The sequence below is a fragment of the Canis aureus genome, chromosome 12 (genome assembly GCF_053574225.1).
Source record: "Canis aureus isolate CA01 chromosome 12, VMU_Caureus_v.1.0, whole genome shotgun sequence".
Classification (NCBI taxonomy): domain Eukaryota; kingdom Metazoa; phylum Chordata; class Mammalia; order Carnivora; family Canidae; genus Canis; species Canis aureus.
Genome location: NC_135622.1, coordinates 12271094 through 12285115, shown reverse-complemented (window position 1 = coordinate 12285115; position 14022 = coordinate 12271094). Strand labels below are relative to the sequence as shown.

General features: G+C 37.0%; 1 protein-coding gene across 3 annotated transcripts in view; it reads right to left on the bottom strand.

The window, feature by feature from the left end:
- CSDE1 (cold shock domain containing E1) overlaps positions 1–14022 on the bottom strand; it is a 39751-nt gene that overhangs the window by 11786 nt on the left and 13943 nt on the right. The window contains exons 3-13 of one of the 3 annotated variants that reach the window (XM_077842770.1): positions 13341–13487; positions 11487–11685; positions 10318–10427; positions 9826–9918; positions 9110–9207; positions 6152–6233; positions 5292–5420; positions 5061–5186; positions 4215–4427; positions 2484–2624; positions 2235–2399 (exon numbers count right to left, since the gene is read on the bottom strand). In XM_077842770.1, the coding sequence (XP_077698896.1) occupies positions 2235–2399; positions 2484–2624; positions 4215–4427; positions 5061–5186; positions 5292–5420; positions 6152–6233; positions 9110–9207; positions 9826–9918; positions 10318–10427; positions 11487–11685; positions 13341–13478 (1494 nt within the window). In that variant the 5' untranslated portion in view covers positions 13479–13487. The remainder of the gene's footprint in view (positions 1–2234; positions 2400–2483; positions 2625–4214; positions 4428–5060; positions 5187–5291; positions 5421–6151; positions 6234–9109; positions 9208–9825; positions 9919–10317; positions 10428–11486; positions 11686–13340; positions 13488–14022) is intronic. The other 2 variants (XM_077842772.1, XM_077842773.1) reach the window with 2 other exon arrangements.

Genomic DNA, 14022 nt, shown 5'->3' with positions numbered 1-14022 from the left:
CCATTGGTTTTCTTCTGTTTATGATTATTGTCAACAGCAACACTTGTGAAATTCCTACTATGGGCCAGGCCCTGTGAGAGCTTTTTCAAAGAAATAGGAGACTATGATTTTTTCTTTTTTTTTTTTTTTAGAGATTTTATTTGTTTCTTCATGAGAGAGACACAGAGAGAGGCAGAGACAAAAGCAGAGAGAGAAGCAGGCTCTCTTCGGGAAACCTGATGTGGAACTCAATCCCAGGACCCCAGGATTATGACCTGAGCCAAAGGCAGACATTCAAGAACTGAGCCACCCAGGTGTCTATGATTTTTTTTGTTTAAAAACTTAGGCTTGGAGGTGATTTCCTAGGCTACAAAATAAATGGTAAACGAGGATATTCCACTCTTATCGGCTCCTAAATAGTTATTTCTAAAATTACCTTCTCTCTCATGCACCTTTCTCTTGTCTACATCCATGATCTCTTCCCCAGTTCAAGGACTACCTAAATTTCCTATCAGGCCTCTTCATCTTTTGTCTTTCTCCACCCCCATCTAGGGTTCATCTATTGCCATTTCTTCCTAAAGTGCATACCAAATGCCACTTTCTAAAAGAAATCTGAGTACAGAATAACGTCTAAATTATTTAGAATAGTGGGACACCTGAGTGGCTCAGGGGTTGAGCATCTGCCTTCGGCTCAAGGTGGGATCCTGGGGACCCGGGATGGAGTCCTCCATCAGGCTCCCTGCATGGAGCCTGCTTCTCTCCCTCTGCCTGTGTCTGTCTCTCATGAATGAATATTTAAAATCTTTAAAAAAATAAAATTTTTTAAAAATAAATTCTTCAGAGTAGCAATCAAACTTTCTCAATCTAGCTGTATCCTGATTTTTCATCCTTGTTTCCCCTACTCAACCCTACCAAAGAAAATCCTATCTTCCTATTTAACTACTTAGTGCTTTCTAAAGAAACCCTGAATTTTTCTCATCTGTACATCTATTCTGTGAGGAATGTCCTTTCCTCATTTATCTCTATTTATTTTTAAAGATTTTATTTATTTATGAGAGAAAGAGAGAGAGAGAGAGGGGCAGAGACACAGGCAGAGGGAGAAGCAGGATCCATGCAGGGAGTCTGATATGAGACTTAATCTCGGGTTTCCAGGATCACACCTGGGGCTGAAGGTGGTGCTAAACCTCTGAGCCACCTGGGCTGCCCTATCTCTACCTATTTAAATGTCAGTGCCTTAGTGAAACCATCCCAGATCCAGACAGTCTAGAATTCATTTACACCATAGCACTTTCACTGACCTTTTATGGAGACATTTTGCATGAATTACCTGCTTCTACGCAACTCTCAGTTTAGTATTTACTTTTTTTTTTTAAGATTTTATTTATTCATGAGAGACACTGAAAGGCAGAGACACAGGCAGAGGGAGAAGCAGAAGCAGGCTCCCCGTAGGAAGCCTGACGCGGGACTCAATCCTGGGTCTCCAGAATCACACCCCAGGTGGAAGGCGGCGCTAAACCGCTGAGCCACCGGGGCTGCCCTCAGTTTATTATTTACTTGAGAGCAAAAACCATGTTAGACTAGACAGCTTTGTATTTCTATTCAGTGAACTATTCAATAAATGGAGTTAAAATGTGTGAATGGAATCTACTCAAATATGAAACTATTAAACTGCTTGGGAAGACAAGTACTACCATTTTAGATGAGCGGCTCTCAACTAGGGGTGATTTGGGGATGCCTGGCAGTATATGGTAACACTTTTAGCTGTCACAAAGGGGGGAGATGACACATATTGGTCTCTAGTGGGTAAAGACTAGGGATGCTACCAAACATCCAACAATGCACAGAATGGCCACCACCTCCACACAGAAGTCAATAATGCTGGGGTTAAAAATCCTTTTAGTTTAGTTCACCACTGTTAATATCACAGAGAATTTCAAAAGAGACGTTACTCAACTCCATTATTGTGTGGACAGTAGTTTCCTTGAAGCAGAAGACAAAGAGCTACATATATCAGGGGCGCCTGGGTGCCTCATTCGGTTAAGTGTCCGACTCTTGATTTCAGCTCAGGCCATGATCTCAGGGTCTTGAGGTTGAGCCCCCATCAGGTTCCATGCTCAACGCAGAGTCTGCTTCTCTCTCTCCTTCCCTCTCCCCCTCAGACCCTCCCCCTGTTCGTGTGTGCATCTCTTTCTAAAATAAATAAATCTTAAAAAAAAAAAAACCTACGTATATCATTTTGATCATGTAAAACTTACCTTTTCTTTGCCTTTATTTGGGCTAGTGGTTTTAGGATTGGAGAAAGTGGCTTCTTTTTCAACAGTGCCCAGAAAACGATGATCTGAATGGGAGTGGAATGAAACCGTGCCCTTGGGAAGTTTTTTAATCCTAATAGCATGATTTCTTTGGGCAGAGAGCATATCCTACAAATGATAAACAAAAGTAACTTTAAACTGAAAAAGGAAGCACCAAGAAACCATCCAATTCTTTTCTCAAAAAGTACTCACAGGAACCACAGTAAACTCTACTTCATCTGCAATATGGAGCTGGTTCCCATCCAGAATTTCACTGAAGTGGAAGAACATACGAGCATCGCGATCCACACACTTGATGAAACCAAAACCATCTCTCATGGCAGCAATTACACCCTGAAATCCAGATAATATTTTCACTGACTGTGAATTTTGCCAAGAAAACAACACTCAAATATGGAAGCATCAAGTTGAATTCACTAGGAATTCTATTTAATGACCCAAATTCTGTATCTACATTTTAATTTGTCCATTTAAATACAAACTCATGCTTTCAGTCTTTCAGTAGTAAGTCAACCTCTGAGCAATTGTGTGAGATGCTGCTTCTTGGTCAGGATGCACAAAAAAATTTATCTCACTTGAATGTAAACACATGTATAAAATGTATTCCTTTTAATTCAAAAATCTGTGAATTTGGTATTATCCTGTTTTACAAAATCAGGAAATCAAGGCTGAGAGAGGTTAAGCAGTTTGTCCAAAGCACACAGTTTAATTAAGTGGTAGAAAGATTCCAAATAAGGCCTAAGCTTTATCACAACATACAGATATTTTAAAAATCTATACACATACTTCACATACTTCCAAAGTCAACTAAAGGCAACTTTATAGTCTCTTACCTCAAAATTTTTTTGTGAGTTTAGGCAAAAGAAAGGCTTAATTTAAGATTTAGGTCTCAAGAATAAAATATAGGAAATCCTTTCCTGATTTTTTTCTCCCTTCTTACTAATTATCAGCTTTGTGAGGGCATTATATACAGAGTTAACTGGCACATCGCAGGTAATCAAATGCTTACTGAAATAATTATTATCAACCTACCAATGACTTATATATATTGCATATTTATTTACATTATCAATGATAACTATTCCATAACCAGTTTTGAACACAGTATAAATAATATTCTGACATTTAATCCTTGATAAATCTTAACGGCAGCCAAGCAACTCAACAATGTAGTGCATACCGTCAAGCAAAATAGATCCTACCTGAGAAGTTTTAAAAAACAATCATTCGATTCTCAAGATTTTTAAAGTACAAGTGTCAAACAAGAGCGAAGTCCCAAGAAACTTAAAATTTTCATTAAAATGTACAGTTCCACTGCCAGCACTGAGATACATCACACGTTATAATTCCCAGCAGAATTAACTATAAATTATAAATTATATCTAAGAAAGTTAATTTATGAAAACCAAGCTTGTAAAACATGTTTGGGAAATATTCTGGTATATGTCATTCCTGGACTTATATCCACTAAAAACAATTTGCAAAGTCCTGCTGTAAAAACCAAAAAGACCTCCAAAAAACAAAAAACAAAACAAACCCAAAACCTATTGGTTTTATCTAGTGTTTATTAAACATCTTATGGAACAGTTTGGGAAAATCTATTTACTACAATGAGACATTTGAATTTTCTGTCTCCCTATTTAAGATCCAGAGAATCACTGGCTCTCCAAGATCTTAGAACTCATCCTGTACACATTTTCTTTTCTAAAAATTTTTCACATCTATTCCCAGCTGATTGCCAGAGTCAGATATCAAACCCAGACTGACTCAAATATCTGTGTTCTTAATCACTTAACAGGGTAATTGCCCAATGTCATTTGGGCAATTACCTTAAAGACTTCTCAGTAGAACATTACAAATTTGATTATAACACTCACCCCAAACTGAATACAAGGTAAGTACCTAATCAGATCCAACACTTACCATCTCTCTGGCTTCATTAGTGAACTGAAATGTGTTTGACAGAACTTCTATGTTGGTTGCTCGTTCTAATTTGTCACGTCGGTCTGTTGAAATATTAAACCTAACATGGTCGCCTTCCAGCAGGGTCACCTTGGATTTTGTATCTTTGTCTCCAAAGGGAAGTTCTTTAGGAATCACAAAATCAACTTTGATGCGTCCTGGCAATGGGTCATTCTGATGAGAAGGAAAAACTATTTTAGCTGAAGATTTCTCATCCTTCCTAGTTCTAAGTCAAACAAGAAGAACACACAGCAAACCCATGTTATTTATAATAAACAGTTCCCTACAGGGAAAAAAAGATGTTGATAACATAAGTCCAATTTGAAAGCTTTGTGTTCTATGGTCATAGGATACAACCATAAAATCACAATACTGCAGTAAAGATCCTGCATTCTGACAGAGATATTTTATTTAAGGAAAAGAACTTCAAGTCTTTTTTATGTTTCACATTTCTTTAGCAATGAGATACATTAGTCTCCTCTCCTCACCTTACTTCTGACACAAATGAAATAAATGGGGGTGGGGGATGGTGGAGGCGGGGGGGGGTAGGAGAACCCCAATAACACACACCCAAACTTGTTTCCCCCCAATTTTAGCCAGCATTTTTGTTCCTTTCTCCTTATCACCCAGTAAAAAAGAAAACATATTCATGGATACATTAATCATTGGTTTCTCATTTGGTTTAATTACATATATCAAGAAATATTCAATTGTTCCACCACTGTAAGATTACATTAAGTAAAATTTCTGTATACCAAATTATTCTACTACTGATGAGACAAATTTCTCCTGAAAAAGACTACTTACCTGGTTTTTACTGGGTACTTTTGGGATTACTTTGGTTACAGTTCCTTCAAAATGTTCAATGCTGATATCTTCAAAAATGACTGTTCCTTGAGGCAATAGTCTCACATCTGTTGCAACTTCTTTCCCCTAAATCAGAAGGGGGGGAATTATGTAATTTTAAGTGTTTCCGAAAAATATAATTCATTTTGATCTTAAAAGGCGGCCAAAAATCAAGTTAGTCAACCATCTTACATTTCTGTCCTTGATTGTGAATTCCACGTCATCTCCAGGCTGTAAGGTTTCTAAGTCACCCTTAAATTCACTATAGTGAAAGAATATCTCTTTTACAATATCACCTCTTTCAATAAAGCCAAACGCCTCCTAAAGAAAAATAAGCAAAACCCAAAAAATTATAGGAACATTAGGTACTTATTCAGTGTACATGTTTATGATTACAATTTGCAATCAATTAAAAGTCTTTTCATAAAATTATAGTGTACCAGAAACAATATATTTGATTAGCTCTAATACTAACAGTATAAATTTCATAGCCCATTTTAAAGGACATAATGAATTAGTAACCAAGGTATTTTAAGAAATTACTTTTGATGTTAACAGTGAAATATATGTATTTTTAAATTTATTCATGAGAGACACACAGAGAAGAGCAGAAACACAGGCAAAGGGAGAAGCAGGCTCCACGCAGGGAGCCTGATGCGGGACTTGATCCTGGGTCTCCAGGATCAGGCCCCGGGCCAAAGGCGGCACCAAACCGCTAGGCCACCAGGGCTGCCCTGTTTGTTTTTTGTTTTTGTTTTTTTTAATAAAGATTTATTTGTGAGAGACACAGAGAGAGAGGGGCAGACACACAGGTTTCCCTGCGGGGAACCTGATGTGGGACTCAACCCCAGAACTCCAGGATCAAAACCCAAGCCAAAGGCAGACACTCCACCACTGCCACCCACGCATCCCAACAGTAAAATATTTTTAAAGGGAAGACAATGATTTAAAACAAACAAACAAACAAACAAAAAACCACGGTTGGATATGAAGTATAGACTAAAAGTAGTCAAAGCAAAAACCTCAAGTTTCTCGTATTTGAGGACACTTACCTTCATGGCACAAACTACTCCCTGACAGCGGGCTTGTTTCTTTTTCAACAGCATAATGTTACGAGCACTTACAGCACCAGTACTAGAAAGGAATAATTGGGTAGGGACGGGAGGGAGGGGATTCAAAGAGGGGTGAAAAATGCATTGGTTTGGTTAGATATGATGAATCTAGAGAAACAATAACTAGTTTTCTGAGGCCTGAAGAATTTTATGTCAACATGAAGAGCAAATGTAGTTTATGGCACATGATCCGTTTCTTATGGCTTCATATGCATAGCCTTCTCAACTGGGTGCACACACATCATTTTTCTCTTATACTCTTAAAGGAGTATCATGGACACTGTAAGCTTTTTCTATTCCAACAGAAGAAATAAAGTCACAAGCTGAATGCAACCAAAGATGGGGAATCTAAAGTTTCAGGAAGGTAATTTTCTTAGGTAAACATTTGAGTAGGTATTATATGCTGCAAAACCCCCCAAAAAAACCAACCAAACAAAAAGCCCTGGGGATACAGAGATGGTCCCTGTTTTCAATGAGTGCTATATTTAGTAGCTATCCCATCAATTATTTTTGACTAAACAGACATAAAAGAAAGTTGAGTAAATGCAGTGATTAAAGGAGAAATTTGCTACATTTTTTAAAATGACATTCACCTTCACTGAAAACCAGGTAGGCACTATGTCATCCTATCCTCATCTGTGGGAAGCAATGTAAATCTGACTTCATTTTATTTATTTTTTAAAAAGATTTATTAATGAGAGGGGGGGGGGGGGCAGAGAGAGAAGCAGGCTCCATGCAGAGCCTGACGCAGGACTCGATCCCGGGTCTCCAGGATCACGCCCTGGGCTGAAGGCAGCGCTAAACCTGAGCCACTAGGGCTACCCAGACTTCATTTTAAAGATGGTGCAATTGGTTGGTGTAATTGGTTTAAGAAAAACTGCAGACTAAGCAATTACTTCCCTTAATTTTTCATGGACAAACTGTAGCCCAATTGTGCTTTTTACTTCAAAAATATAGAATAATGAAGATGCTGGAAAAATTCTACTTGCCTTCGTAACCTGCTATAGTGAAAGGCTTTAGAGACAGAATGGGGCTCAAATGTCTGCTACTTCAAGGATGCATAACTTTAGGCAACTCACTTTATGAGAACATACTTTAATTTTACAAGCTAAAAGATGTCAGGTAAAGCTGTTCTCAGGATTAACAACTATACATAAAGTATTTAATGCAACTGCTTGGCACACACAGGAACTAAATAAAGGTCAAATAAAGCACTTTCACTGGCTCCACTTTTATTATTTAAAGATTTTATTTATTTATTCATGAGAGACACACACACACACAGAGAGGCAGAGACTCAGGTAGAGGGAGAAGCAGGCTCCATGCAGGGAACCCGATGTGGGACTCGATCCAGGACTCCAGGATCATACCCTGGGCCGAAGGCAGGGACTCGATCCCAAGGACTCCAGGATCACGCCCCTGGCTCCACTTTTAAACTCAAGCCCTATCTGCTCATTTCTTGAGATCAGATTGAGGCCTTTAGACTAGAACTATTAGTATATCCGCCAACTCAATCTGATTCCTTTTATTTTTTAGATATTTATTTATTTTAGAAAGAGAGTAAGAGCAAGAGAGAGCCTGTGGGGTAGAGGAAGAGGGAGAGGAGCCGGTTCCCCGATGAGCACACAAGCTGACATGGAGACTGATGTGACGCTCCCAAAACTCTGAGATCATGACCCAAGATGAAATCAAGAGTCTGACACTTAACCGATTGAGCCACGCAGGTGCCTCTGAATCGGATTCCTTAAAATGAAGACTATAAAGTCTTACAAGAGGTAAGGTTCAGGGCTAATAATTCTGCACATGCTCTTGGGACTCTGCTTTCTCTGTGCTGTCAAAGGTGCATTCCTAGCATTTTTCCAACTTCCTACTTTTAACTTCCTTCTGTACTTGTATAAAAATAATTATCCCTAGGTTTTCTTAACTATACTTTCCTTAAACTGCTTATGCTGATGAATTTGACACCTATACATCCTATTACTAGCTTGTTTCAGACTTATACATACAACTACATGTTCAGTATCTTCATCTAGACATACCCAGACACCTCAAATTCAAAATGCCAAAGTAAAGAGAATTATTTTTCCACACTTAATACTTTCTTAATATTAAGAATATCTTCTTAGTCTGGTTAATAGTATCACCATCTGCCCAGTAGCCAGAGAAGTAGCATTTGGGACTCCCCTGTTATTAATTCCAACATACACCTCTACCTAATCGATCACAAAACTTGGTATTATCTTTTCAGTGTAGCTTGACTTCTCCACCTGAACAGCCCTGGCCTAACCACATTAGCATATTAGACCCTCATCTTGCATATTAACTCTCATGTCACTGACTCTAAAGTACCCCCTTCTCCAAAAGTCTACCATCTCCACCACTTCCAGTGATCTACACTGATCACACCTCCAACCCTGCTCCTATCTCCCATTTAAAATCTTTCAGAGTCCTTAGGGACTAGGGGATAAAGTTCAAACTTCATCTTCCTATGATCCAGTCAATTCAATCAATTCAAACTTATAGCCATTTCCTCAAACTGATATTTCTACTTAGAATGCTTCCAACCGCTCAGTCTCCCCAGTGACTTTAAATACCTTCTCTCTAGCACTGCTACTTTTACAAAACCTTCACTGACTTCTAGAACAGCTCCTTGAAAGCTCTGACCATATTTTAATTATATTCCTATTTTTGACATCCATAAAGTGCCCAGCATAGAATAGACCCTCAAATGCTTAGCTAATGAAGTTTAAAAGATCATGAAAATATCATGAAAATTATCCAGATTCACAAGTTAGGTTTTTTGTTTTGTTTTGTTTTAATTCACTTCAAATTTCTTACTGGAGGGGGTGGACAAAAGAAACCAAACCCTCCCATCTTAGGTGGAAAAAGAGAACTTACTGTTTATTGTTATCAATTACAAAGTTTATTTTATCTCCAGTTTCCAGCTGAACATTCCCTTCGACATCTTCGGGGGTATAAGTCAGATAAAACACTTCCTGTGAATTAATAAGTTGTTATTACTATATTGGCAGGATGCATGTTCTCTGTATACTGTGATTTACTTCATTAAGTACCTCTTAAACTGGCATTTTAAGCCAAATTTCTTAAAAATGCCTTATAACAAATACATCATTTTATTCATATAAACACACACTTCCCCTCCATGATGCTGATGACTTCTGCGAGTCCACAGCTGAGCAGCAATCCAACTTCAAAAAGCTTACACACGTGGAAGCATTTGCCCAGAGACTGTAGTTACATTTCAAAAAAACCAATTTTTATGTAAGGCATTCCAAACAAAAAAGATGGAGTTAGTGCTTAAAAAGAACCAGAAAAAAGATCCCCTCCCACACCCCCAAAAAAAGTGAGTAAAAAGAACATTTTACCTTAATGTTCTAACTAAGGTCACACTTGGGCAAGCTAAGACACTTGGAAGTTCTAAGGATTTTTTCTTTTTAAAGTTTTTGATTATGCTGCACTCAAAGCCTCTTAGAAACCAAATTTAAAACTGAATTTATTAACTGCAGCTTACGTTTTCGATTTTGAATTTTAAAGTACGCTTATAGATCACATGGTGGATCAGGCAAAGGTTTAAGAAAAATACACAAGTTTACCCCATTACGTTCGTAGCATACACTCCCTGTTGGACTCTGACCCGGGGCAGCTGGAGATTTACTCTCTAAGTTGTGAGGAACAGCGCACACAACCTACCAGTCAAAAAAAAAAAAATTTCCATTGCTAATCATTTCAGGAGCAGCACTGTGCAATATTAACTGAATTTTAATATCCTCTATACTATACATAGGGATGCATTTTAATATGATCCACAAGAGGATGTCATGCTGCCAAGTTTCAAACTTACAGTACATAAATCGACTGTAAGTACAGACTTAGGGTTATATGTAAAAACCCAAATTGAGTCTTGACCATATTTTATTTCAGGTCAAGAATGCCAGTGCTTCTGATAAAATCTTAAAATAATAATCTTTATATACTACAACTCTCTTGCGTGCAAACTGAGGAGATGGGGAGAATCTTCCTTTTCTAATGTGAAAGATATGCAAATGCAGGGCCCTAAGAAAACACAAAGCATCAAAGCCACTAACTTGTCCATTCATTCGTTCTTCAGGGAGAATTTCTGGTTTTATCTTCACCAGTTTAACAGCAATGGGTTTCCCAGTCCGCCGGTCAGATGATACTTCGAATTCAACATCATCTAAAATAAAGTATTGTATTTGTTGGACTAGTTTTGACAAAATGGTATCTCACTTTCAAGCCAAACAATGTAGTATTTGAATTGCTTTAGACCAGTGATTTCTCAAAGTGTGGTTCTTCGACCAGCAGCGGCGGCAGCGGCAGCAGCAACAGCAGCATCACCCGGGAGCTTAGCAGAAATGCAAATTCCTGGGCCCCACTCCAGAACCTATTCAAAGACAAACTCTAGGTACCAGGTACAGCACTTTGTTTAAACAAGCCTTCCAGGTTATTCTGATACATACTAATGCTTCAGAACCACTGCTTTAGAGTGAGATAGGAATATCTTAGTCTTAACTTTCATAGCATTTACATATACTGCAAATGAAGCAATATAATGATCATGACTTCTGGCAAGTTTTCTTTTATCTTAAAAAGCTTAAAAATCTTCTCTATATCTCAGTTTCCTCATGCACAAAATAAGGACTAACCAAAATGCTCGTGGGATTTAGAGTATTTCGTATGCCAAATACTCATGTTAAATATTGTTCTGACTTTTCCCCCAAAGATATTCTAAAAAACAAACACTGAGAGCTTATAATTTCAGTCTTCTACTAAGCCACACATTTTCACATGTGAAAATGATTTTGATGGTGTCTGCCAAGATGAATAGTCCATCTGGTGATATTCTAAGTTTTTTTTTTTTTTTTTTTAAGGTACTAACCAAAAATGCTACCCGGTAAAATAGTCAAAGCTAACATTATCAAAGTTTAATATTTTCATTGGCTTAAAATCAAAAATATAACTAAAGTCATGAATATAGGGGAAAATAATTAGATCTTACAAGCATCTATTTAAAAAGTATTTTTAAAAATATTCCAATTATCTTTAGGTCAATGAGTCTTTCACCAACCAAGAAGACCCCACCACAATAGAAACAGGATTCTGCTAATTTATGGAAACACACTTCTGTAATTGGGACAATTTAAAGACCAAAACTATGACACTGTCATGAGCAAGTTGATACAGAAGAGAAATGTGTCATTAATTACTTTAAAAAGGATAATCAATTACAGATTACCTCCTACTTTTAAGTCCTGCAGGTTGCCATTATACTGTGAACAGTGGAAGAAAAGTCTAGCTTGACGTTCTGAACACTGAATAAATCCATAAGAGGTTAGCAGTTTTTCAATAACCCCAGTTTCACGCAGTGCTGCTGAAGTACCATTAGGGTACCCATTGTGTCCATTGTTATGGAGAAGGTTTGGATCAAAGCTCATCTGTTTTAAAAAGAAAAAGAACTTAATAGACGTTCAGATCTGTACATTATCTCCATAGCATACTAAATCTGATGAACAAATCACTAAAGTTTTAATGTAAAAGGGCAAAACAACAAAACAACTAAAAAAAGTAAAGAAGTTTATGGGCTTTTATTACTGAAATATTAATTTAGCTAATAAAACATTTCAGAAGACATAATAATTGCATTTATTTTAGGGAACTGCCCCAATTTATGATAGAATTTTCACTTACCAGCAAATAGGATTTCTGGAATTTAGTGTTAAGGTAAAGCAACCACATAAGCAAAAACTGCTTTTATGTTAACTTTAAATTGCTAAAACAATAATTTTAGAACAAAGGTAACTGATATTCAAGGGATGGCAACCCAAACTACTAGAATACTTAAGAAACTAAGATTTATGACTTTGAAACTTAAATAGAAACCTTAGTATTATCTGGTAAGCCATGCATCCTAAGGCAATTATTTAAATTAGTAGAAGAAAACAAAAGAAACTTTGTATGCAACACTTATTTCAAACTAGAAAATATCAGAGTAATGTATACTTAGATTCTTCAATGAAAGACAACAAAAGTGAGCTGTAAAACAGGATTTTTCTAAGACAAAATTCCAAGACAACAAAAGCTCTTCAAATCTAAAACTGTTTAATCATTTCACAAGTATATTGAAAGAAATCTTTTCATCTATTTCAGATGCTGATGAAATCTCTAAATACTGCCATTTGCTTCTATGATCATATAAAGCAAAAGAAAACAACCTTTAGTGAAAAGAGCTATTTAAACACAATGCAGTGGAACCTGTTTATATCATCAAATATTGTCTATCACATTGGATATTTCATTTTGCCTTATTTGAGTAAAATTATAAAAACAAATTATTAACGTAAGTGATGAATACAAAAGGAAAAATCCCTAGCAAAGTTTAGGTGTGCAACTAATTTATTATGACAGCAACATATCCGCATCTCTATCAGTTTTAGACCCTTTCATTAAAAATTTGACTTATTAAACATTTTAAGTGTGATGTTGGACGTTAATATAAATATTTTTCATCAGGAAAAAAAAAAGAATGACTAAAATTCTGGAACTATAAACTCAAGTATGAGTAAACAGTGTATGGGATGGCCAAATCATGCAAATCAAAGCCATCGTTCTGAACACTGAATATACTTACATAGTATACTTACAAAGCCCATGAGAAAGTAGTATTATCCTCATTTTACCCATGAGGTAACAGACACAGAAAGGTTAAATGATTTGCTAAAGTCAAATGGTAGAGGATTCAAACTAGGAAGGCCTATCTACAATCTGAGCTCTAAACTAGGGCTCCTCAAACTTCAACTACCTGGCAATCTGGTTAAAATACGAAATACTGATGTTAGTAGGGGCAGGAGTTTGAGATTCCCCACTTCTAACAAGCTCCCAAGGGGATACCAATGCTTTAGGTTCTCAGACACACTTTGAGTAGCAAGACCCTAAACGATTAAACTTAACTTTCCTGACTGAAGGTGAAGGAAATGGCAAGGGACGTTAGAAAGTGAGTTTGCAGGTTATTTCAACCAAAATGAGTGGTCCTCCTAAATCATGCTCTTAACACAAAGCAAAATAAGCTGGGATGACTGTTTTCCTGACTTACAGATCTCTGATACGTAGGGGTCCTCTTTTGTTTTTTAGTCCCAGATGAGGTAGAAGATGAAGATAAAGGTAAAGAAAGTGAAGGAGGGGCTGCAGGAGGGGGATGAGGATCTGATGATACAGTAAAAACGTTCTCCATCTCAAACAGCTGTGATAACATAGCACAATGTTTATAACTATGATCAAGAACAATTTAGCACACACTTGACAATCAACTTTATCTTTTCGGATTTACCAGGTTACTTTAACAAAAATATAACTCATTCAATCAGGGATCCCTGGGTGGCGCAGCGGTTTGGCGCCTGCCTTTGGCCCAGGGCACGATCCTGGAGACCCGGGATCGAATCCCACATCAGGCTCCCGGTGCATGGAGCCTGCTTCTCCCTCTGCCTGTGTCTCTGCCTCTCTCTCTCTCTCTCTGTGACTATCATAAATAAATAAATAAATAAATTTAAAAAAAAAAAAAAAAAAAAAAATATAACTCATTCAATCAGATTTCTATTGATGAAAGAAATTATTGTGTTAACATTAAAAGGTCAAGATGAAATACATTTTTAAAAATCTTTTCACAATTCCTAATCCACAACATTGACAATTTTTTAAATGCCATAAAAATTCTCTGGTGGTTGCTACAGTGACACAATTCAGCCCGATTTCTTCTCAACATCTCACAATTTAACAAA